The sequence below is a fragment of the Semicossyphus pulcher genome, unplaced genomic scaffold (genome assembly GCF_022749685.1).
Source record: "Semicossyphus pulcher isolate SPU_LCO1_2020_fin unplaced genomic scaffold, fSemPul1.0.p SCAF_15, whole genome shotgun sequence".
Classification (NCBI taxonomy): domain Eukaryota; kingdom Metazoa; phylum Chordata; class Actinopteri; order Labriformes; family Labridae; genus Semicossyphus; species Semicossyphus pulcher.
In genome coordinates, this window is record NW_027211659.1 from 28,982,537 (window position 1) to 29,007,075 (window position 24,539).

At 44.4% G+C, this 24,539-nt stretch overlaps 1 protein-coding gene across 1 annotated transcript in view; it reads right to left on the reverse strand.

Annotated features, from left to right (window-relative positions):
• Positions 1–24,539, reverse strand: part of LOC138591994 (titin-like) — a 191,914-nt gene that overhangs the window by 110,634 nt on the left and 56,741 nt on the right. The window contains exons 63-95 of the mRNA XM_069662570.1: positions 23,909–24,187; positions 23,531–23,812; positions 23,156–23,434; positions 22,550–22,837; positions 19,335–19,613; positions 18,681–18,962; positions 17,793–18,071; positions 17,346–17,633; positions 16,533–16,820; positions 16,113–16,403; positions 15,024–15,311; positions 14,797–14,907; positions 14,216–14,501; positions 13,791–13,974; positions 13,627–13,710; positions 13,165–13,432; positions 12,619–12,879; positions 11,984–12,193; positions 11,799–11,876; positions 11,678–11,704; positions 9,344–9,400; positions 9,087–9,131; positions 8,813–8,866; positions 7,933–7,989; positions 7,415–7,486; positions 7,074–7,142; positions 6,842–6,922; positions 6,619–6,690; positions 6,113–6,346; positions 5,601–5,933; positions 5,163–5,258; positions 4,291–4,800; positions 3,428–3,493 (exon numbers count right to left, since the gene is read on the reverse strand). Coding sequence (XP_069518671.1) covers positions 3,428–3,493; positions 4,291–4,800; positions 5,163–5,258; positions 5,601–5,933; positions 6,113–6,346; positions 6,619–6,690; positions 6,842–6,922; positions 7,074–7,142; positions 7,415–7,486; positions 7,933–7,989; positions 8,813–8,866; positions 9,087–9,131; positions 9,344–9,400; positions 11,678–11,704; positions 11,799–11,876; positions 11,984–12,193; positions 12,619–12,879; positions 13,165–13,432; positions 13,627–13,710; positions 13,791–13,974; positions 14,216–14,501; positions 14,797–14,907; positions 15,024–15,311; positions 16,113–16,403; positions 16,533–16,820; positions 17,346–17,633; positions 17,793–18,071; positions 18,681–18,962; positions 19,335–19,613; positions 22,550–22,837; positions 23,156–23,434; positions 23,531–23,812; positions 23,909–24,187 — 6,378 coding nt within the window. The remainder of the gene's footprint in view (positions 1–3,427; positions 3,494–4,290; positions 4,801–5,162; positions 5,259–5,600; positions 5,934–6,112; positions 6,347–6,618; positions 6,691–6,841; positions 6,923–7,073; positions 7,143–7,414; positions 7,487–7,932; positions 7,990–8,812; positions 8,867–9,086; positions 9,132–9,343; positions 9,401–11,677; positions 11,705–11,798; positions 11,877–11,983; positions 12,194–12,618; positions 12,880–13,164; positions 13,433–13,626; positions 13,711–13,790; positions 13,975–14,215; positions 14,502–14,796; positions 14,908–15,023; positions 15,312–16,112; positions 16,404–16,532; positions 16,821–17,345; positions 17,634–17,792; positions 18,072–18,680; positions 18,963–19,334; positions 19,614–22,549; positions 22,838–23,155; positions 23,435–23,530; positions 23,813–23,908; positions 24,188–24,539) is intronic.

The following is a 24,539-nucleotide window of genomic DNA, read 5'->3' on the forward strand; positions in this document are numbered from 1 at the left end:
CTGCAGTAAATTCAGTTTCTCTAATGTCCTCAGGTTTTTCAGGAGATGAAGTTTCCTTCCTCATGGGTGTGACTGAAACCTTTCTTTTAACGTGTTCCTGTTTTGATTTGGTCCCTTTAAGAAGAGCAACTTTCAAAGTTTCATGTTGAACCGTGCTGACTTTTATTTGTCCCATCTCAACTGTAATCTGAGGCTTGGCTGGTCTCCGCTGTGGTTCTTGTGAATATTCTGATTTGCTCTCTGTTGTTTCACTTTCAACAGCTTGTTTGTCCCTCACAGGTACCTGTAAACCTTTCCCTCCAGCTTGTTCCTTTCTTGCTGGTTTGTTCTGTTTAATGGGAGTGTCTGTCACAGCTCTATCTAATAACTGGTGTGCTTGTTTAGCTGAGTCCTCTTTCTTCCCTGTGTTAGTTTTAGCAGCTTTAGGAAACGTGTCCTCCGCTCTCTCTGACCTGGCTTCAGTCGGTGTAATCTCAGTGTCAGGCGGTATTTGATCTTTCTCTGTCAGATCTTTACGTGTGATAACTTTAGAGAGAACTCGTGAATCCCTTATTCCTTCAGTTTTCACTAACACTGGGTCGCTTCTCTTTTCAGGCCCTTTTCTTTCGGGTCTCGTGTCTCGTTGTTCCTCTGACTTTAGGAAGGTTTTCTCTACGACAGGAGGAGGCGACGCTCGTCTCTCAGTTTGTTCTTTTCTTGTTTTTGTTGCTTTAGTTGGAGAAACAGCGTGCGGCTTATCTTTGGTGCTAACGGTCTCTGGCTTATCTTTAGTTTCTTTTAACATCTGTTCTCTTTCTTTAGGTTTAATTGGTCCTGTTGGACAAATGTCTTCTACTCTAACAGCTCCTTCTTCACTAAGAGCGTCCTCTGCTTCAGCGGCACCTGGCTCTGGGGTATAACGCTCTACAGTAGTTTTAGCTGGTACTCTGCCTCGCTCAGATGTAACAGAGATCTGGTTTTCAGGCTGCTCTTCACTTGGTTGTGTCTTTTCTTTGGGACGAACTCGGCCATGTTTGTCTTTAACAAAAGCTGCCCTGACTTTGTCCTCATGTTGAACCTCTGTCTGAGCCACATCCTTCGGAGCGCCTTTTGATGTGACTTCAGGTTTCTGAACTGCCACAGTGTTCTCCCTCTCAGATTCACCTCCTGGCAAAATGACTGATTCTTTAGCTGTTGGGATGATTATTGATTGAAGACCCCGTGTCTTTAAACCATCAGTAACAGATAACTCACCGCTTAACTCATCATCAGGTTTCTCCAGCACACTTAAGATTCCTTCTTTTTGGAAAGATTTTAAACTTTCACAGACAAACTTTTCTTTATTCTTGTGCGCTGTTTCTAGAACTAGTTGTTCCTTCTCTGCAGAGGCCGCTTCCTCTGAGACTACATCTCTGAGGATCTTCTGAGCCTCTGCTCTTTCCTCAGCCTTTAACAGACTGGTGCTGGCTGCTCGAGCATTAAAGTCATTCAGAGGTTTGAAGAGAAAGCACCATGTAGCAGTGCCAAGAGATTAGGAGAAAAACAACAACACAGACACAAACATTGGGAGTTAAACAAAGAGAATAAAAAGCTGCTGGACAATCAGAGGAATGTGCAGGTGTGATACCTCTCTCTGGTGTTTCTCCGTGTATCTGGACTTGTGTTTCAGGAGCCACAGCAGCAGGGACTGTCTCGGCCTTGGTTTCTAATGCTTCCAAGAATAATCGTTTTTTGTTTCACGCAAGATATTAATCGTTAAGACAAGAAAAAAGAGAAGAAAGAAAAGGTTAGAACATGAAGGGATAAAAAAGAACCCCTTAAAAAAGATGTCAAAGCACAGTGTTAGAGGAGTGATGACATGTGAAGACCCGGGGAACACAATGCAGATGAACATGTGGTCTGAGGAGATGTTAACACATGAGGTGACAAACGGAGGTTGATGATGGACTGAGGATGAAATGATGACTCGTGGTGAAAGGCCAAAGGCCCACAGGTGGAGTCATGTGAAAGAGTTAATGATGAAAGGATCACGAGGTTAGAGTTTCCCTTTGTACCTCTGGCAGCAGTTTGTGGAGGCGTCCTTCTCTTCTCCTCAGCTCTGGGAGGGACCGAAGGTTCAGTCTGAACTGTGTCTTCCATTAAAAGACTCCTTTCTTCTTTCTTCTTCTCCGGTTCGACTCTCTGAGGAGGCACGGCTTTGGACTCCATCTTTTTAGTGACTGGCTCCAACGCCATCACTTTTGGCTTCTTAGGCTCGATATCTGTTACTGCCTCTTCTGGTTTGACCTTAGGGGTCAGCTCTACTTTAGGTTTTGTTCTCTCAGAAACTTTCTTTTCAGCTGGTTTTTTAACTGACACTTCTACAGGTACGGGAGTCTCTTCTGTTTTGGGAATGACGGGTGGTTTCATCTGCGCCTCAACCTTTCTACGTTCCTCTTCTACTCTTTTCACTTGAGTGGGGGGAACTTTAGTTGGCTTGACTTCCTGATTGATTGTAATTTCTGTCTTAATCTCAGTTCGACTGTATCTTTCCTCTGGAACTGTTGCTATCACCCTATAGTCACGATCGATCGATTCCTCATAGGTGACCTCCGTCAGAGACTTCCCTTTCATCTCCAGCTCTTCAGTCTTTCTTGCTTCTGTGCTGATAGTCATGAGAGAACGTTTGGTTTTATCTGTGTCTGTCACCGCTGAGATATCTGTTAATATCTTTATCTCCTCATGTCTAGTTCCCTCACTTGTTCTGTCCTCCAGTTCTCTCACCTGTCTGGCTTTGCTTTCTGTTGTAATGGTCATCTTGCCTCCCTTTTGGACTGTAACACTAGTTTCTTCTGCAGGTTCATCCTGAAGCTTTGGGACCTCTCTGTCTCTGTCACGCTCAGCTTCCTGGACCACTGAGGCCTCTTGTGTTTTTGGGACGACTCTGTGTTTGGTCAGTCTGGTTTCTTTCCTCTTTGAAGTGTCAGTAACAGATATCTCACCTTTCAGCTCTGACCTTTGATCCCTTTGATTCGTCTTTTCTGCCGTACTGAAGAAATCTACTTCTGTTAACGACACAACTGTGTCGCCCCGAGGAGCCACTTCTTCCTCGTACAAGACTTCGGCGTGTTCTTCCACCACCTCTTCATGCTCCCACACCTCCTCCGTGGGGGAGGCTTTCTCCGTCACGTAATAAACTTCCTGCATCTTCTGAGCTCCTTTTATTTGTTCCATCTTGACAAGACTGGTGGTTGCTGGAAGTTTTAAGAGGTGTTGAAGAAGAGGCGTCATATGGCGGCGCCAAGAGGTGACGACAAAACACAAAGACAAGCAGCAGTGTTAGAAATGGACAACACAGGGATTAATTAAAGGGCTAATGCTTGATAATCCACCTGCTGTGTATTATCATCAAGAGTTAAAAATTAAGATGTGGTTAAAGACGTCCATCGTGTGTTCAGATGGCCGGTACCTGGGACTTTTTTCTCATGTTCGACCTCCGTGGGCAGAATCTTCTCAACCTTCCAGGTGTCTTTTTCTTTAAAGAGTGAATCAGTTTTATTCCAAGATGGTGAGGAGATCGTTTTAAAGAAGAGAAGTTAGACGGTTAACAGACAGAGAAAGAACCAGCATACATTTAATAACACAAACACAGCAAGAAGGAAGACGTGAACAAAACCTTCACGGAGGGGGCAACAGTTCAGCTTTCTGTCTGTCAGACAGCGTTAATCGCTGATTCACTGTCAGACAAAACATCTGCTGTCCACTCGAGAAACAGGGACACTTCTGTTCGACGTTCATCTGATATAAAGAGGCTGTGCAGGAATAACATCAGTGTACGAATAAGAATGTTCATCATCTGTGAGCAGCACCTGTAACACACCTTACAGACTGCATCGCTCCTCGTTTCTTTGCTCCCACAATAATCACTGCAGCCCCCAGAGCAGCTGCCTCACTACAACTGTAAACATGTGGTGTGACAAGCTGTATGGTAGTGAACTATATGGTAGTAAATGTGTGAGAGCTGAGCAGCTGACTCGATGCTCTCCTCCTGTGGGTCTCTGATAACACTGCCCGTTATCGTTAATGTGGTACAGTTATTTACATGAGCTGACACAACAGGGAGCGCCTGGCTAGCTAAATGCTAGCTGCGCATACCGTAACAAGACAAGAGGACAACACGTTTAAGGTAAATCACCGTCTCCTTTTCCCGAGTGCACGCTCAGATGTGCTGCCATGACGAACACAGACTGTAACTGGACTGTTGCCGATGTTTCACATGCAACAACAACACACAAGAAAGATGGAAAGAGTTGAGGTCTGCCTCAGCTGTACCTTTAGGAAGAGTCTCTTCTAGCTCCCGTTTAGATTTAGCTTCCGGCACCTTCTCAGGTGTTTTATCAGGGACCTTTGTGGGAACCTTTTTATCTACAGAGATCCTCTCTGTTGGTTTCTTAGCCACCTTCTCAGGTTTTACTTCCTCAATCTTTACAGGTGGCTCCTTCTCAGGAATCCTCTCTTCTTCAGCCACCTTTAGTGGGACTGTAGAAGGCTTCTTCTCAGGAGGAGCCTTCTCCTGAGGAACTTTCTCAGGTACTTTTTCTGGCACTATCTTTGGAAGTTCCTGCACTTTTTTCTCAGGTACCAGTACCTTTTCTTGAACCTTCTCGGGGCTCTTTTCCTTCAGCTCGGCTTTCTTTGGGGGCCGTTTGTCAGGTAGTGCTTCAGGTATTTTATCAGGCAGCCTCTCAGGTTCAGGCTCTGACACAACCACCTCATCAAACTCCCTCTGAGGTACTTTTTCAGGTACCTGCTCAGGTACTACTTTAGGTTTGGGCTTCAAGGCTTTAAGAGGGTTTGACACAAAAACACGGACAAGACATGACAATAAAGAATGTGGAGATGTGCTAGCGCACAAATAAGAAGACATTAAACACAACGGGGAGTAAGTTACTCAAATGATTCTGTGATCTGAGTCACGCAGAGCTGCAGGTTTCAACAGATAGTGACACCACAGGAAACCTCATGGAATGACCTGAGTTAGTGGGACTCATCCTCCAGGGATGACAGTAAAGATGGAGCCAGTAATCTTTTTAAAGATCACATGGTGCCATGAATATCTGAGTAACACAACCCCGCTTGTTTAAAACTCAGAGGACAACAATCAAACAGGAGCTGACAAAGATCCATCAGAGACGTAAAAGTACCTTTCTCTTTCTGTGTGGGCTCTTCTTTGGGAGGAACCGCAGCTTGGGGTTTCTTGGCTGCTTTTGGAGGCTCAGGTATTTTCTCCTCCACAGGAGCTTTAAAGAGTATCATCGACATGCATTAGAAGCCTTTCAGTAAATTCAGGATGAAGAGATGTTGTAAGAGATGGAATCACCCAACACTCTATCGAGTGCAAGACAAGAACAACAGACAAAAACAACGTGCAGCCCCATCGAAAGCTCACAGTGACTCTGTGAGTCCAGCCGAACGGTCGAAGAGAGTTTGAAATGAGTGGAAGAGGTTTTAGTGTGACGGGTTACGATTAGACTCAAAGAGGATCAATAAGCACTCATGGACAATCACTCCGTATGAGTTAAAGTTGGATGGTGATGTTAAGAAGATTAAGAGAGAGCAGACCAACCACAGAGGCTGTGTACCTTTTTTCTGAGGTTCCTTTGGTTCAGGCTTAAGCTCCGGTTTAATCTTTGGAGGTTCTGGTTTTGGTGCAACCTTTTTCACTGCAGGTTCTGGTTTGGGCACAGCTGCAGGTTCTGGTTTGGGTACAGCTGCAGGTTCTGGTTTTGGAATCGTGGGTTCAGGCTTGGCGACACTTGGCTCTGGCTTCTTCGCAGAGGGAGGCTCAGGCACACGGACTTCTGGTTTGGGTTTTTCAGGTTCTGGTTTGGGTCTTCTGGCTTCTGGTTCTGTCTTTTTTACCGCCTGTTCAGGCTTGATCTTTGGCAGCTCTGCTTTTTCAGCCTCTTCAGGGACTTAAGGCAACATTTAAATTGTATTATATACGAGCAAAGAAATTCAGGACTTTAAGAAAGTCAAAGTTTCGCTTCCACACGTGAAGCTTAGCAAACAGAGCTCAGACAAAGAAACACACACACAGTTAGACTTCCTGACAGTCTTCACAGCTCAACACACACTCACAGAACAGAAGTACCTTTGGATGGTGGCGTTGCCGGCTTCTTTACTGCCACCGGCTGAACTTCAGGCTTCGGCTCGACCTTCGCCGCAGGTTTGGCTTCAGGTTCTGCTTTAGGAGCCGGGCTGGGCTTAGGCTTTGGTTCAGGTTCTGCTTTTGTTTTGGGCTTGGGTTCAGGCTTTGGTTCAGGCTCAGGCTTAGCTGCAGGGGCGACTTTTTTGGGCTCAGCTGGTACCTGAGGCTTAGCCTCATCTTCAGGTGGGTAACACAGACATTAGCTAATGTTAGCATGATGTCATGATAGAACTTAAGAGTTATGAAAGGGTGTTTGAAAGAGTAAGATTACACTCAACAGAGGGACACACTGACGCATTACAACAAACTACAGAGATCAAAGTGAAGATAAAAGTCAGAATGAAATCCAGACCGACATGAAGAGGTGAGGAGCTACGCAGCGGTGAGCACACAGTGCTACAGAGGCTGCAGGAAAGATGTGAAACAACAAGAAGAACAAAGTGAAGTACCTTTCTTTGGCACGTCTTTCTTCACAGCAGGCGGGGAGGGAGCAGGAGCAGGCCTCTTAACCTCCTCTGGTTCTTTTAAGATACATTCAAACACATGAGAAACCACAGATTCAAACAAGGCAAAGAAAGAGACAGAACTGAATCCAACAGTCAAACCACATCATGGAACAGAAGAACAGAGTCATCAGCAAAGATGGAGATGTTAGAAATCAGACATCTCTACCTTTGGGAGCAGGAACCTTCTTCTTCTCGGGGACTGAGAGTACAGGAACCTTTTCCTCCACAGGCTTTTTGGCCTCCGGCACTTTAAAATGTTCAATTCAAGTCAAATTCACAACATGTAAAGTCAAAGAAGGTTACGGAGTGAAATATCACACAGACAGTCACAGTACAAACTCATGTAAGGCATCAGTGCATGTACAGTTAAACAGGTACATGCCAACATCAGTTGGTACCTTTTGGTGGTGAAGGTTCCTTCACAGCTGCTGTCGGCTTCTCTTCAGGCTTTTTCTCAGCTTTGGGAACTTAAAAGACACCGATTGTGTTAGCATCACAGGAGAGATGCCGTGCATTTGCAGGTGAAGCAGAGAAGCGCAACAAAAGACAATAAGAAAGAAAAGAAGCGGCAGTCCATAACGTCTATTTGTACAAAATAAAAGTACGAATAAAACCAGAGACGAGGCGGGACAGGAAAAACAGTCAAAGATTTTAGTAGCGGAGGACAAAGAAACAAGTTGGCACATTTTGCAGGACACGGCGCTGAGCTGCAGGAGGAAGACGTTCAGGTCTGCCGTACCTTTTGTTGGCATTTCCTCTCTCATTTCAACTTTCTTCGTCTCCACTGTCTCCTCAACAGCGACTCTGGCAGCTAGAGGGACACAGAGAGGAACACATCCAGAGTCATCTCCACAGTCAAGTTATCACTGCTCGCATTAAACCTAATGCTGTGTTTACTATGTGATGTGTGCTAGAAGTGCAGATAAAGAGAATCAGACAAAAACAGTTCAGAGTGCAGGTAGACGGCAACCAGCTGATTAATTCTACATCAAAGTAAATAATAACCATGACTGATTATCTACACGTGCATCTAAAACAAGAAATGAAAGCATTAGGAGATGAGCAGAACAAAAGAGGCCACAATGACCTCAAACTGCAGTAAGGAACCAAGAGAGGTCAAAGACAGGGACAGACAACGACAAGAGGTCAATGACATGAATAAATATTAAGAGCGAGCCGGGGTTAGGCGTGGCTCAAACACACACACACACACAGGTATTAACGACGTCCGTCCTGTGTGCTACTGTGAGCTGATACCTTTGGCTGTGGACACCTGTTGTGTTACCGTCTCTTCGGTCCAGCTTTGATACTCGACTGAAGGTGCGACAACCACAGACGTGACAGAAGACAACAGACGTGAGGAAACACTTTGTGCTTGGTGAAGAAAACTCGTGACGTCATTTCACAGTTGGACAAAGTCGCTGTCTTGTCTTAAAGAGACTTTAATCCAAACAACTTTAAACAACTTTTAAAGAAGCTCTACCTTTTCGGGTTTAAAGTCAAATGACTCAAATCAACAACAAAGAGTCGTCTGCCTTTCATTTCCTCATCGACAAGACAAAAGACTTTGACTGTCTGTAAAACGGCGATGGTGTTGGATGTTAGCGGGTGTGTGATGGTGAAGATGTAAAATGGGATTAAAGAGTAACAGACGATGAAAACACTCGAATGTCTGACACAAACAAACAGTAATGAACAGGACAGAGATGTTTACATCAGAGCTGCACGTGCTCAGGGAAACACACTTTCAGTCACATGACACCATGATGATGTTATGATGAATCTATGTGGCAGATTTGGCAGCTTCCCATTCTGAGACAATTTCAGTTATTCAGATAACCTCAAGAAAATGAAGGACTTCACTGTTAGACCGACCGTTACTGAAATATAGCTCCTTCATTTTGTGGGAGAAAAGTGATATTTTTAAATATCATAAAGGTCCTTTTAAAAACATGGACTAAAGTTTTAAGGTTTCAGCTGTGAGCTGTTCCTCAGATCGTACTGATCCTTTGTTTGACTCTCTTAATAAAGAAACTCTTCAGCTGGGTCGATGCTTTCTCCCAGATCTGCTCAGACGGTTTGATGGCGATGGAGAGGATGAAGTTTGAGTGAAAAAGAAGAAATAAACATGTTGTACCTCTCTGCTCCACCTCCACCTCTTCTTCATAGTGATATGAATATTCAGCTGATTCTTTACAAGAACAGAAGCATGTTTTTGGTCCATTATTCAGAAGACTTTACATTTGAGGACGATGAATATGGATTAGTGTAAATATTTATTTTGTTTTTAGCGCATGAATGTAAACTATTACCTGTAATTTAAAATGTAAAACTCATTTAATCTAGTTTTTTATGCAATCATTGGGATGGAGGAAGTGAGCAGATGAAGTACAAAAACATATAATAAATACCTCTATGTTCAATCTCTTCTTCATACTGATAGAATTCAGCAGATTCTTTAAAAGACAAAAACATTTGTTTACTTTGATGTTAAATTTGGGTTAAAGTGTTATTTCATAAGAAACAAATACTTTCTTTAAATAAAAACACATTAAGCTCGAGAGTCGTTAAGAGTTTTGGGGGTTTGAATGTGTTAAGCATTATATTTTAGTGATTAAATGTTGGTAAAACTAACTTTTTAATACATTAATCCTGATTTCAGTCTTACCTTGGATTGCCACAGATGAAGGCACCTCAGGCCTCTGTACTGAGGAGTCTGGGATATCTACAGGATATGGAATATGGTTTGTACCAATATGTATTTTAAATAAATGAAAACGTAGGAGAAATAATAGTTGATGTTAACTGTTCTGTTATTTAAGGAACAGCTGACATTTTAGAAAATCCTCCTGTTTCTCGCGTCAGCCTGAGTAGTTGGAAGAGTACAAACAGGACCAATGAGCTACACACTGCTACTCTAACACCAGACGACGACATACAGCTAGCATAATGTCAGATATGCTAACTGTAAACTCTCGAACTTTAGTCAACTCTTAACAGAAACCATCATGTCGCATATGCTAACTGTGCGTTTCTCACCTTTAGCCAATTACAAACAGCTAGCTTAGAGCTGGATATGCTAACTTTACCTCCTGTAGCTTTAGCCAATTACAAACAGCTAGCTTAGAGCTGGATATGCTAACTTTACCTCCTGTAGCTTTAGCCAATTACAAACAGCTAGCTTAGAGCTGGATATGCTAACTTTACCTCCTGTAGCTTTAGCGAACAATAGACAGCTAGCTTAGAGCTGGATATGCTGACTTTACCTCCTGTAGCTTTAGCCAACTACAAACAGCTAGCATAGTTTTGGATATGCTAACTTTACCTGCTGTAGCTCTAGCCAATTACAAACAGCTAGCTTAGAGCTGGATATGCTAACTTTACCTCCTGTAGCTTTAGCCAACAATGAACAGCTAGCTTAGAGCTGGATATGCTAACTTTACCTACTGTAGCTTTAGCCAACAATAAACAGCTAGCTTAGAGCTGGATATGCTAACTTTACCTCCTGTAGCTTTAGCCAGTTACAAACAGCTAGCTTAGAGCTGGATGTGCTAACTTTACCTCCTGTAGCTTTAGCCAACAATGAACAGCTAGCTTAGAGCTGGATATGCTAACTTTACCTACTGTAGCTCTAGCCAATTACAAACAGCTAGCTTAGAGCTGGATATGCTAACTTTACCTCCTGTAGCTTTAGCCAACAATGAACAGCTAGCTTAGAGCTGGATATGCTAACTTTACCTACTGTAGCTCTAGCCAATTACAAACAGCTAGCTTAGAGCTGGATATGCTAACTTTACCTACTGTAGCTTTAGCCAACAATGAACAGCTAGCTTAGAGCTGGATATGCTAACTTTACCTACTGTAGCTTTAGCCAACAATAAACAGCTAGCTTAGAGCTGGATATGCTAACTTTACCTCCTGTAGCTTTAGCCAGTTACAAACAGCTAGCTTAGAGCTGGATGTGCTAACTTTACCTACTGTAGCTTTAGCCAACAATGAACAGCTAGCTTAGAGCTGGATATGCTAACTTTACCTACTGTAGCTCTAGCCAATTACAAACAGCTAGCTTAGAGCTGGATATGCTAACTTTACCTCCTGTAGCTTTAGCCAACAATGAACAGCTAGCTTAGAGCTGGATATGCTAACTTTACCTACTGTAGCTCTAGCCAATTACAAACAGCTAGCTTAGAGCTGGATAAATTGGATTCAACTTCTTTAACTTGAACCAAGAATAAACAGCTTGAATAATTGTGTATATGCTAACTGTACATATTTAAACTTTAGCTAACTCTAAAATGCTCAGTTTGAATTGGATATGATAAAATTAATTTTAAATTTCTTTAACTTTGGACAAGTTTGAACAGCTAGCATAATTTGGGATGTGCTAACTGAGTATATTCTAACTTCAGCCAACAATAAACAACTAGCATAGACTTAGATATGCTAACTTAACCTAATTTAACATCAGCCAACAAAACAACAGTTAGCATACTAAATAACTGTAGGCTACCTTCTTTAACGTTAGCCAGCTACAAACAGCTAGCATGTTGCTGAATATAGATTCATAGCTGTGCATCTCAGCTCAAAGTCATATAACCAGACAACACAGCATTATTATTTAGGAGACAACATATTTGCTAACTGTTAAATCCAAATGTTGTGTTGTATTACAGGCCCAAGAGACTGACCTACATAACAGAACAAAAACATTTAACGAGAGAACTCAACATAAGTTTTTATCATCACCTCCTTAGAATACTCACAAACAATGATGCTAAACACAAAGCAAACAAAGGGCCTTGCTGCTTCCTGTTTGTACTGATAACTTCAGCCAAATACAAACAGCTAGTATCATTTCAAACTGTTTTATCATCGCTCGCTCGCAGCCACTAGCTTGGTTTTAGCCGTGACTGGAACAACCTCTAGCTGTAAGACGGAGAACAAGAGGATTTCCTAAAATGTTCCAGACATAAAAACGTTGTTGGGGAATTTAAATACTTACCAAATGGCACCATTGCTAATTCAATTTCTGTGAAAAGGGAAGAGTGAAGAGCATGTTACACACTGAAATAGACAAAAGCTGAACAGAAGCATAAAAGGTGCCGTCTGACTAGGAACTGTACCTTTGCCAGACAAATAAAGCTCAGCAGTGCTCTTAGCCTCTCCTCTAGGCTCCAACCTCACAATCACTGAGTACACGCCTACACGGGATTATTAATGAAGACGTTTAACACTCAAGTCATAAAAACATTGAGAAAAAAAAATCTCTCTGTGACGGGAATTTGGGGTTCGATGGCACTCTACACACCTTCGTCTTCAATGGCCACGTTTCGGATAACCATGAAATGTCTTCGGCCCTCGCTTGTGAAGTTGTACTTAGGGCTCTCTCTCAGTTCCCAGGTGTCTTTGTACCACGAAACGATAGCGTTGTCGAAGGACACCTCACACTCAAAGGTGGCCGACTGGCGCTCGTTGACTTCGACGTTGTGGATGCGTTTGGTGAAATGAATTTGTTCAGCTAAAACAGATAAGACGTGAATGGGTAAACGCATCACAACTGGGATTGTATGACAAAAGTTGAATGGTAGTTTTTATCGACACAACATCCACAAGGTTAGAAATGAAGATCACAGGGAGGTTTATGGGACGGTTATGATGACTGGTTGTTCATGGGGAGGATGGATTTGAGTCAAGACGGACTGAGGAAGACAACGAAGGAGATGATGATGGCGGACGTGTTTGCAAGATAATCCAGGACAGATGAGAGGCGTGAAGAATGTTAAAACATAGGAAGACAAATCCCAGAAGAAAGAGAAAAAAGAGGGTAAAATCCAAATCTCCAACGTTAGTCTCGGAGTTTGATGGGGGGATTCGGAAGAGGTTAGTAAACGGCAGAACATCCACCACGTCTAGAAGGTTGCAGGATTGTTTCCAGGTACAAACCTTCGACCCAGAGGTCGGCAGAGGACTCCAGGTGCTGGTACCTGCAGGCGTATCTGCCCTGGTCTTCGGGCTTCAGGTCTCTGATCAGAAGCTTCTGAACCTTGTGTTTCACCTCGGACGTGAACCTGCCCTTCATCTCTAACTGCTTGCCATTTTTAAACCACTGAGCCTCTACGTTAGGGATGGACAACTGACAAGACAGAGTACACGACTGGCCTTCCTTACCCGATGTGTCCTGCAGATGCTTCTCAACCTCCGGCTCTGAAAGACAGAACAGACGAAGAAGAAAATACAGCATCTGTTAGGAGGACTAACAAGTCACAGAGCACCAAGAGTTTATCTAAAGTGAGACTGACTGGAAGACGCTTTACTTCGTATCCAGCACAGCAGATCGGGCATTGTTAACAAAATCTGTCATTGCATGTGTCACACAAAAAACAGTTGTATGAAACGTCACTTTGGCTCTGAAGTTACAGGCCTGTAACAAGCTACTGTTCATGGGTGGGGCTGACATCTCTAACACAGCTGTCCAGTCTCAGTACTGACCCATGACGGTGAGCTTGGCGCTGGAGATGTGCGGCCCACAGACCACCCGGTAGTTGCCCTGGTCGGACGACTGGCACCTCTTGATCTTGAGGAGGTGGCGGGCGCCAATGATGCTGATGTCGTACTTGTCGTTGCTGTCCAGTTTCTGGGTTCCCTTGTACCAAGACAGGGTGATCTCTGGGTAGTTGATCTTGACCTCGCACTCAAACACAGCCTCCTTGTTGGTGAGTGCGGACTGATCGGAGATGTCCTTCACCACAGTGACAGGCTGCAGGGGCAACGAGAGGATTAATCTCTCCAGTCCAAGTGACTGACATAAACAACATCTCTTTTTGTAAAGTGCCTGCAACAACCTGAATCAATCCCACACTGATTGTGTCAATGTGACAGAAGTCTGATAAAAGATGAGTGTGTGGTGTAACAAAGCTTTGCTTTCCCAGCTGACAGTGAACATGTCCTGACCTCTGTGCGCTCCATCCTCTTCTGCAGGTCGGCCACCAGTCGGGCCATGTCCTCATCGGACTCTCTGTCAGCACGTTCCACTTCCTGTCAACAACAACATCCACATCACTCAGCACCACGTCTTTACAAACACATCACACACCGACTGTGACGAGGAGGGTTACCTGTCTTCCACTTTCTTCTGCCTTCTCCTTCTTCAGCTGCTCGATGGCCTGCAGCAGGCCTCTGTAGTCGGTGATGCCGTACATTCGGGCGTATTTCTCGTACTCTTTGGGGTCCACGTTCCTCAGCAGTTCAACGATGTCGATGTCCTTCTCCTCCTGTGGACTCTTCTGCTTGGAAGGTGTCCTGAGAGCAAGACACACGAGAGATGGATTAACCCTTTGAACTCTGCAACAGAACCCAGTCCACCGGTGCCTGCATTGCTGTTTTTTCTTGTTGTGATGATGATTTCTTGGTGTATCCTTGAATGCTTCATATCACAAACATCTGTACAACCTCAGCTGAAAGGTGATGTAAGTTAATGAACCCAGAATAATCTGCATACATATTAAACTTTGTCACACTGTTTGCTCTCTGATGAACTCACTTCTTCAGTTTGGCTCGGAGGTCTCCCTCCAGCTGTGCAGACTCTTTCTTCTCGTCCACGTGCATGTCAGCGCTGCACTCGATCTCTCCGTGCTTGTTGGAGGCGACGCACCTGTACTGCCCCGAGTCGGACTTGGTCACCTCTCTGATCTCCAGCTTGGCCTCCTGGCCCTTCTGCTCCATGGAGATCCTGCCGCCGTGCGTGATCTGCCTCCACTTGCCCTTCATCCACTTCACGCTGGGGATCGGGTCGCCGCCCACTTTGGCGATGAAGGTGGCGGTGCCCTCTGCGGAGGAGCAGAGGGGGGAATTATTGTTGTTGTTGTGTGTGTTATTGTTGTGTTGTTGTTGTGTCTCACTCTCGGTGGCGTGTGTGTATGTTATTGTTGTGTTGTTGTTGTTGTTGTGTTGTTGTTGTGTCTCACTCTCGGTGGCGTGTTTGTGTTGTTGTTGTTGTGTCTCACTCTCGGTGGCGTGTGTGTGTTATTGTTGTGTTGTTGTTGTTGTTGTGTCTCACTCTCGGTGGCGTGTGTGTGTTGTTGTTGTGTGTGTTATTGTTGTGCTGTTGTTGTTGTGTCTCACTCTCGGTGGCGTGTGTGGTCTTCGGCTGCTCGATGAAGAACAGGTTGTCCAGTTTCTTGGTGGGCGCAGCAGCTGGAGCTTCAGCAGGAGGCGGAGCTGCTCCCGGTTTCTCTGCAACAGAAACATTGAAACATTGACGTGAGTGAAACGCTTCGACCACACGGCGTCACGTTGAAGAAGACTTCACACAGTCACATGAAAACACTCGGCGCTTCTACAGGTCTGACCTTTGACCGTGACTCTGGCCTTGCAGAACTCGCTGCCGGCCTCGTTGGTGGCCTTGCACAGGTAATCTCCGGCGTCGTGTCTGGAGGCGGGGCTTATCTCCAGGCAGGCTGTCCCGTCAGAGAAGCTGATCCTGGTGCTGCCGCCGGACGTCAGGTCCTTCCTGTCCTTCATCCACTGGATCTTCAGAGGAGGAGAGCCGCAGACGTGACACCTGAGGCTCAGCTTGTCGCCCTCGTCCACCGTCAGCGGTTTGAGAGGCACGTCGAACACCGGAGGCTTCCTCGCCTCTGCAGGAGAGAAACAGGAAGTTTAAATTCAGCACATCGGACGTTTTCTGGTAGAAACATGCAGAAGAAGAGAGTCCAGGAGGAATCACACGACATGTCTAAAGCAGGCCATACTGATCACACCTCCAACATCTGTTTGAATCCTGCTTTTAAGACCGAGCAGCTTGTAAAACGTGATGTTTGTTTCCTTCAAAAGCAAAAGGAAAAAAATATCTTTATAATAAATCTTATAATCTTCTTCTGTCTCTGCGTGTTATTAGGACAGAACAGAGGATCCTTCTTCTTGTAATCATTAGATTCATAACACAAAACGGATCGATCAGATAATTATGACTTTCATATATTGTAACTCGATACTCTGACTCCTTCTAACAAGTCAACTATTATATAATATGAAGGATTTTATGTTCATAGAGTCCGCATGACGTAATAATGATATTAAAGCGCGTGTTGAAGAAAATACGTTCAAGCTTCAGCCTTATTTTTCTTTCCTACATAAGAAAAGAAGAATATTAACTTTGTTCATGTTGTGTGTATAAAAGGGCCGACGTCTTAAACTTGCTCTGTCTGACCGACAGTCTGAAACCCTGATTCAGAGACGGGGACGTTATTTTAGAAGCTCTTTTTGTCAAAAGCTGACGAGAGAAATCAAAATGAAATGTGCCTCCTGTGGCTGCTGCAGGCCTGTTAACAGTCCATGTGATCAGCTGGTTAACTTATAGTTTCAGCCCTTCAGTATAAACATTAGTAACATCAGACTGCTGCTGTGATGAGTCCAACAGGGAGTAAACTCAGATCCACCTGAGATTCCCACAGTGAAGTCGCAGGCGGCTCGTCCCGCCTCGTTGGAGGCCTGACAGGAGTACCTGCCGCTGTCCGTCAGCTGGCTGCTCTTGATGCACAGCACGGCCACGTTACTCTTAAAGCTGATGTCGTATTTGTTGGAGCTGTGGATCTCCGCGCTCTCTTTGAACCAGCTCACTGATATGGGCTGCGAGCCGGTCACTCGGCCCTCGATCTTCACCAGTTTGCCCTCCAAGTCCTCGATGTTCTCTGAGGGCTTTTTAGTGAACACCGGAGGGTTTTTACGCTCTGAAAGGAGAGAGTGACGTGAAGTGAGGAGATAAAGTGGTTAGTCTGACACAAAGAAACACCCTCACAGGGGCTGAGAGTTAGAGAAGAGAGGGCCCAGGTGACCTGAGGGTGACCCGGGTTAAATACCTTTGACCGTGATGTCAGAGGAACAAGAGTCCTTCCCCACGTCATTGGAGGCGTGGCAGAAGTATCTGCCCGTGTCGGCTTTGTCTGCCTTCACTATGGTCAGGTGGGGCGTGTTATCCACACAGCTCATCTTATAATTCCCCCCAGTGCGGATATCTTTATGGTCTTTGGACCAGGTGACTTTAATGGGGGCAGAGCCGGTCATGTGACACTCAAGCTCAATGCTGTCGCCCACCGTCACCTCCTGTGGTGACAACTTCCTGTCAAAGACTGGAGGGTAACGTGGTTCTGCAGAGTCCATGACGGAGCGGGAGGAAGATAAACACAAGAAGAAGAAACCTTTAGATGGAAACATCTCACACGGCCTCTCTGAGTGTGAGAGCGGCTCTGCTAGCATCATCACAAAGGTCACATCACACAGAGCAAGAGTTTCTCAACCTCAGGGTCACGACCCCACATGGGTCCAGGAGATTCTACCTCTGACAGATTTGTGATGGATCTACACCTGGGCTCCATTTTTTACATATTGAAGTTTAAGAAGTTTAAGAAAGGTGCAAAAGGTTTCTAACTGCTACAGTTATTAAACAGTAGTTACATCTGCTCTCTGTTGTGACAGCTGTGTGTGATGTGGCCCTGTCAGCAGGCTGCACTGAGAACATACTCCTCTGAGCTAAAGGACGTCTGGGAGCTAAAGTTTGGGGTCACAGGCTGAAGAAGGTTGAGAAATTCAGGACCCTGAAACCTCCTGCTGTTTCTTAAACACTCGTGATCATAGCTCTTTCACACCCCGCCCCTCCTCCAGTCACTACAGACCTTGCAGAGTGAGTTTGGCCCTGCAGGAGGCCGAGCCCACGCTGTTGTTGGCCACACACGTGTACTCCCCAGAGTGCCTCATCTCTCCGTGGCTGATCTGCAGCACGGCCGTGTTGTCGTCATACGTCATGGAGAACTCGTCTCGCTGCTTCAGAGGCTCGCCGTCTTTCAGCCACGACACCTCGATGGGTGACGAGCCGGCGACGCGGCACTCGAACCTGACAGGCAGACCCTCCGTCTGCTGCAGGCTGGTGATCTTCTTTGGGAAGGACGGAGGTGTTTTGGCCTCTGCAGGAGGAGGAGACGAGACAGGGAGTGTAAAGAGTTTATTCATCACTGCTGGAGATTCACTCGTGCACCAAAGTAAATGAAAAAACATTTGGTTGATAAAAATGAATTTGAAATGACAGACGTCAGCAGTCTGAAGAGGAGAAAACCAGGTGTTACCTAGCACATTGAGCCGGCAGGTGGAGGAGGCGGAGCCTATGCGGTTCTCCGCCTTGCAGGTGTACTCTCCGATGTCGCTCTTGGTGGCTTTGCTGAGCTTCAGATAGGCCACGCCCTTCGAGTACTCTAACTTACAGGTGGGGCTGGACCGCACTTTGCCGTCAGCCTTGAACCAGGACACCTTGATCTCAGGTGTGCCCGCCACCTGGCACTTCAGACACACGGCGTCTCCGGCTGTCACCTCCATGGGCTCCAGAGACTCGACAAAGTACGGTGGCTCTGTGGTCACAAACACAGACTGGTCAAACAGCAGAAAACGTCAGTGTGAAAGCCCGACACCTGCTGGTCGGGGCAGGTACTGCACACACTGTCTGAGGGCTCAACGTCTCACCTGTCCTCTCACCGAGCAGGTTCAAACTCACACAAGTGTTTCAAAGCAGAACTTAAATCTGACCTGATGTTTTCGTACGGTCACGTGTGTTCCTGTTTGTTGCATCAGAAAGATTTCGTGATGCAGTTTAGTACAGTTAGAGAAACACATCATGTAACAGAGCCGCTCGACATGGCCTCCAAACGTATCAAAATAATCCTCAATGTTCTCCTCTTTGTGTGAGTGCCTTAAAAACACTTTGAATACATTCCTGCAAAATTTCTTAACAGATTTTTCTGATTTTTAAGATGCTGAATAAAGTTCAAAGTTCTAAGTGACTGTTGTTTAAGAAACTGTAAGCTAGTTATGAGCATGGCTTTCTGTGTGAGATTCAGTACATAACCCAGGCTGGGAGGCTTTGCAGAAACACAGGTCTGTAAAATCTTTAAAGCTGATCGTTCTTATTTAAATGAGAGCAGAATGAGTTCGACGATAATTAGCAAAGCAGTCAAACTAACCGAGGATGGACACGGCAGCTTCGCACGTGTCCCGTCCAGCATCGTTGGACACCTCGCAGGAGTATCTTCCTGCCGCCTCCTTGTCGTCGGTGCTCAGACACTCCAGGATGCAGGAGCTCTCAGTGGTGGTGATGTTGTATTTGTAGGAAGCAAAGATCTGCTGGCCATCTTTGTACCAGCTCACTGTGATTTTAGGAGTGCCAGTGTAGGAGCACTCCAGAGTCAGCGGTTTGCCTTTCTCCACTGACACATCCTTCAGCTTCTTAGAGAAGGCGGCCGGCTCTGAGGACACCAAGGGAATGAAACACAGAGTCACATGAGGGCGATCTTAAGCTGCTACGTATAAACTAAACTACTAATCATGGATGCTCTCCACTGTGAGCCGAGACAGAGCCAATGAAGTGACAGAAATCCTCACTCATCATTATTGTTGCAGATTTTACAAATGAAACCTCAAACCTTCTATGTTGTTTTTATACTTTCATCTTTCAACACCTCGTAGCATGCATGGATCACACAAGTCTGTCTCATGACGGTGTGTCAATCACCATCATTGTATCAATCACAGTTTTTGGATGTTAGAAATCATGCACAAACGAAGAACGTTGAATTTAAGGGATAATAGAGGAAAAGAGGATTAAAAGTCCGACTGACCTTTGACAGTGAGATGCACCGGGCAGCTCTCCTTCCCTGCATCGTTAATGATCTGACAGGTGTACTCTCCAGCGTGAGAGCTGTCCACGCTGAAAAGCTCCAAAAGAACCTGGTTATCCTTCAGGGAGAAATTACAGCCCCGTCCGGACACAATCTCCTTCGTTCCTCTGAACCACTTCAGCCTGAGGGGGGCGCTGCCTTTCACCATGGCTGAGAAAGTCACATTCGAGCCCGGCATGGCCTCCAGCGGCTGTGGTGGCACCACGAAGGATGGAGGTTCTGGGTAGAGAGACAGAAGCAGAGATCAGACATGGTGGAATCTGAGAGATCTCAAACAAATGAAAGGGGCTAAAAGTTATTTTTATTTGTCTGTGAAAGTTCTCAGTCATCCAGGTCGTGGTGATTCGAAGCTTAGTCCAAAAGGCAACTGGATGTGTTTGAAGCTCATGAAGACATTTCACCTCTCATCCGAAGGGCTTCTTCAGTTCTGACTTGTGGACAGAGCTAGAAATATTAGCCTCTGTAGGTCATTAGTGTGCTAATAGATGTTAGCGTTATTAGCTAGTAATATAAGCGTCTGTAGGTCATTAGTATGCTAATAGATGTTAGCGTTATTAGCTAGTAATATAAGCGTCTGTAGGTCATTAGTATGCTAATAGATGTTAGCGTTATTAGCTAGAAATATAAGCCTCTGTAGGTCACTAGTATGCTAATAGATGTTAGCGTTATTAGCTAGAAATATAAGCGTCTGTAGGTCATTAGTATGCTAATAGATGTTAGCGTTATTAGCTAGAAATATAAGCCTCTGTAGGTCACTAGTATGCTAATAGATGTTAGCGTTATTAGCTAGAAATATAAGCCTCTGTAGGTCATTAGTATGCTAATAGATGTTAGCGTTATTAGCTAGAAATATAAGCCTCTGTAGGTCATTAGTATGCTAATAGATGTTAGCATTATTAGCTAGAAATATAAGCCTCTGTAGGTCACTAGTATGCTAATAGATGTTAGCGTTATTAGCTAGAAATATAAGCCTCTGTAGGTCATTAGTATGCTAATAGATGTTAGCATTATTAGCTAGAAATATAAGCCTCTGTAGGTCATTAGTATGCTAATAGATGTTAGCGTTATTAGCTAGAAATATAAGCCTCTATAGGTCATTATTATGCTAATAGATGTTAGCGTTATTAGCTAGTAATATAAGCCTCTGTAGGTCATTAGAATGCTAATAGATGTTAGCGTTATTAGCTAGTAATATAAGCCTCTGTAGGTCATTAGAATGCTAATAGATGTTAGCGTTATTAGCTAGAAATATAAGCCTCTGTAGGTCATTAGTATGCTAATAGATGTAAGCGTAATTAGCTAGTAATATAAGCCTCTGTAGGTCATTAGTATGCTAATAGATGTTAGCGTTATTAGCTAGTAATATAAGCCTCTGTAGGTCATTAGTATGCTAATAGATGTTAGCGTTATTAGCTAGTAATATAAGCCTCTGTAGGTCATTAGTGTGCTAACAGATGTTAGCGTTATTAGCTAGAAATATAAGCCTCTGTAGGTCATTTGTGTGCTAACAGATGTTAGCGTTATTAGCTAGAAATATAAGCCTCTGTAGGTCATTAGTGTGCTAATAGATGTTAGCGTTATTAGCTAGTAATATAAGCCTCTGTAGGTCATTAGTGTGCTAATAGATGTTAGCGTTATTAGCTAGTAATATAAGCCTCTGTAGGTCATTAGTGTGCTAATAGATGTTAGCATTATTTGCTAGAAATATAAGCGTCTGTAGGTCATTAGTATGCTAATAGATGTTAGCGTTATTAGCTAGAAATATAAGCCTCTGTAGGTCATTAGTGTGCTAACAGATGTTAGCGTTATTAGCTAGAAATATAAGCCTCTGTAGGTCATTAGTGTGCTAATAGATGTTAGCATTATTTGCTAGAAATATAAGCCTCTGTAGGTCATTAGTGTGCTAATAGATGTTAGCGTTATTAGCTAGTAATATAAGCCTCTGTAGGTCATTAGTGTGCTAATAGATGTTAGCGTTATTAGCTAGTAATATAAGCCTCTGTAGGTCATTAGTGTGCTAATAGATGTTAGCGTTATTAGCTAGAAATATAAGCCTCTGTAGGTCATTAGTGTGCTAATAGATGTTAGCGTTATTAGCTAGTAATATAAGACTCTGTAGGTCATTAGTGTGCTAATAGATGTTAGTGTTATTAGCTAGAAATATAAGCCTCTGTAGGTCATTAGTATGCTAATAGATGAGTAATCAAAGGGGAGTCGTTAACCTGAGCTGGTCTGTGAAGGTTCTCAGTCATCCAGGTCATGGTAATTCTATTTTAGTGTTAACCTGGGCTGTTGACCTAGTAGCACTTAGAGTCGTTAGCGCCCTCTGGTGTTGGTGGGGCGTTGGGCTCACATAATCCTGAGTGTGAAACGTCTTCAAGAACTTCCATCAAGTCCAGTTGCCCTTTTGGATTAAGCTTCAAATTACTTCATATTTATTTCATAAGACATTTTTTAATCCGTCTGTAGATCTGAGATCCAGTCTTAAAACCCATTGGCTCTTGGTCAAGGAAGATTTGGCCTCTGGGGGTGACTGCATATCCTTTGGGGCTTCCAGTGTAGCCCGTGGATATTCAAAAACAGGTATCAGATGTCCAGGCCAACATTTGCTCTTTTGACCAACTAGAAAGTTAGTGTGAACGGAGACCACATTATGTTCCCTCACATGCAGATATCTGTTTGTTTAGTCACATTAAAACTGTAGTCCTATGATAGCTTCTGGGTTCTTCTTTACATTTCCTGCATGGAGCCAGAGCCTGCTCAAAGGTGATTGGTCAATAATACTACCAGTGACATAGTTTGGCTTTTAACTGAATGTTACTGTGAGTAAAGTGGCACCAGCACCACAGATTTCACTGATTTAACACATTCAGAACAACAACAAAAAAGACTGTATTTAAACACATTTCTGAACAAACCTAAAGTCTACATCAAACTAATCCACCATAAAATGTCTTGTTTTAAGATAACCACCACTGCTTATCTTCAAAAGACAACGTGAAGGGACATTTATATTCAAAGTTAATGATTTTGAGAGATAATTAAAGGCAGCAAGGAAACAAGGTTTTTGGCCCGTGCCTGTAACAGTTAAAAAAACACTAATAATATAAGAGCAGAGTGCAACACGCTGTCTCCCTCTGTCTGTAGTTACTGACCTTTCACAACCAGCGAGGCCGTGGTTTCACTGGATCCGGCCTTGTTGACGGCTTTACATTTGTACAATCCAGAGTCGGACAGCTTCAGCGTGGGCACTTTGAGCGTGCAGCTGTTGTCGCTGAATGAAATGTCATAGTTTGGTCCGCTCTGTATCTCCTCCCCATCGTGGAACCATGAAATGGTGAACGGTGGAGAGCCCGACACTTTGCACTCCATCTCTCCAGCATTTCCAGCAACTGTGTTGCAATCTTTCAACTTCCTTGAAAACATTGGAGGCATGATCTTATCTGTGAGGAGGGAAGCAAGCAGTCAGTAGTGCATCAGGACAAACATAACTCTCATTGATAAGGATGGGTGTGAAACTGGAGTGAGTTTTGGTACAAACCCAGAGGTATCAAAGTTATCAGGAACTCAAAGCTGAAACTAAATGTCTCGTTGGATTGAACACGGTATCCAGGTAAGGTACAACACAAGGTATCATAAATAACAGTAACGCTCGTTTAGGATTGGTGCCATATCTCAGGCATCATATTGGCTGTACTTTGGAAATGTTCAAACCACCCCAGCCCCAGTCATCAGACTCCAAGTATGAAGAAGACACCAACCTAGAACAGTGAGATTGATTTTACTCAGATCCTTCCCGACCTCGTTCATAACCTCGAATGTATATTCTCCAGAGTCCACTTTCTCAGCGGAGAGCACGTTCAGGCTGGAAATCATCCGAGAAAATGAGATTTTGTACTTCCTCCCGGAGGCCAGCTCAACACCATCCTTGAACCACTTGGGCGTCAGCTCTGGGGTTCCGCACACTTTGACCTCGAGGGCGGCAATATCACCTGCGGTCACACTCAGGGCGTCAGGCTTGTCCACTATCTTTGCGGGTTCTGCAATCGACAGAGAAGAAGAAGAAAGTGTTTTTAATCAACCTGCAGGAGGAAACAAAAACCACATGAGAAAGAGAGAATTATATGATTACAAACCTAGAACAGTCAAGTTAGCGAAACACTCCACACTCCCAGCATCGTTTCTGAGTTGGCAGGTGTATTTGCCTGCCGTGGTTGCATCAGCCTTAAACACTTTAAGAGCGACCTTGTTGTTCTCAAAGGTGATTTTCCTGTTGTCACCGTCCCTGAGAATGTGATCCTTGTCTTGAACCCAGGACACAGTAATGGGTTCAGAGCCTTTAACAGTGGCCACAAGGGTCACCTCCTCTCCCAGTATCACTGTCATGTTTGACAGTTTCTTCACAAACGATGGCGGCTCTGAAGAGAGGAGAGAAACAGCGCACAAGGGAAAGTCAGCAAGGTGACAAGGTATTCTTGAAAATCTAATAATTCTGATTTTCATTTGAGACTGACCTCTGAGTTTAACTGACGTCTGGCAGGTTTCACTTCCTACACTGTTTGACACTTTGCACTCGTATTCGCCGGCATCCGAGGGCTCTATCCCAATGACATGCAGCGTAGCTGAGCTGCCTTCGCTCACCATCTTATACTTCCTGCTCTCCATCAGAGGTTTCCTGTCTTTGAACCAGGTGATCTGGAACGGAGCTGTACCGCTCATCTCGCAGTACAGACTCACGTCCTTACCCTTCAGCCCTTCTATGGGCTGAGGTACTTTGACAAAAGATGGGGGCTCTACAAAGAGATCAGGAAACTGTTAAAGAAGGCAAACACGGGGAAATAATCCATGACGATTCCTTAAAGCTGAAACCCGTAACATTTCATGTGTTGTCACGCTCCGCAGTGGAAAAATCCACAGTTAAGATGGCAAAGTTGTGTTGGAAGTTTGTTGGAACCACAGTCAAAATGGCTGAGTTGTGTTGTGACTGTTTAGAGTGACAATTTTAGTGAAACTTTGCAACTACAGTTAAAATTGCAAAGTATTTCTGGTTTGTTTATGGGGTTAGTTCCTTGTATGTGTAAACCTGACTCTGCTTGCAGCTTTAAGAGTAAAAAGGCTGTGGGAGGTTGTTGGACATACAGCTCA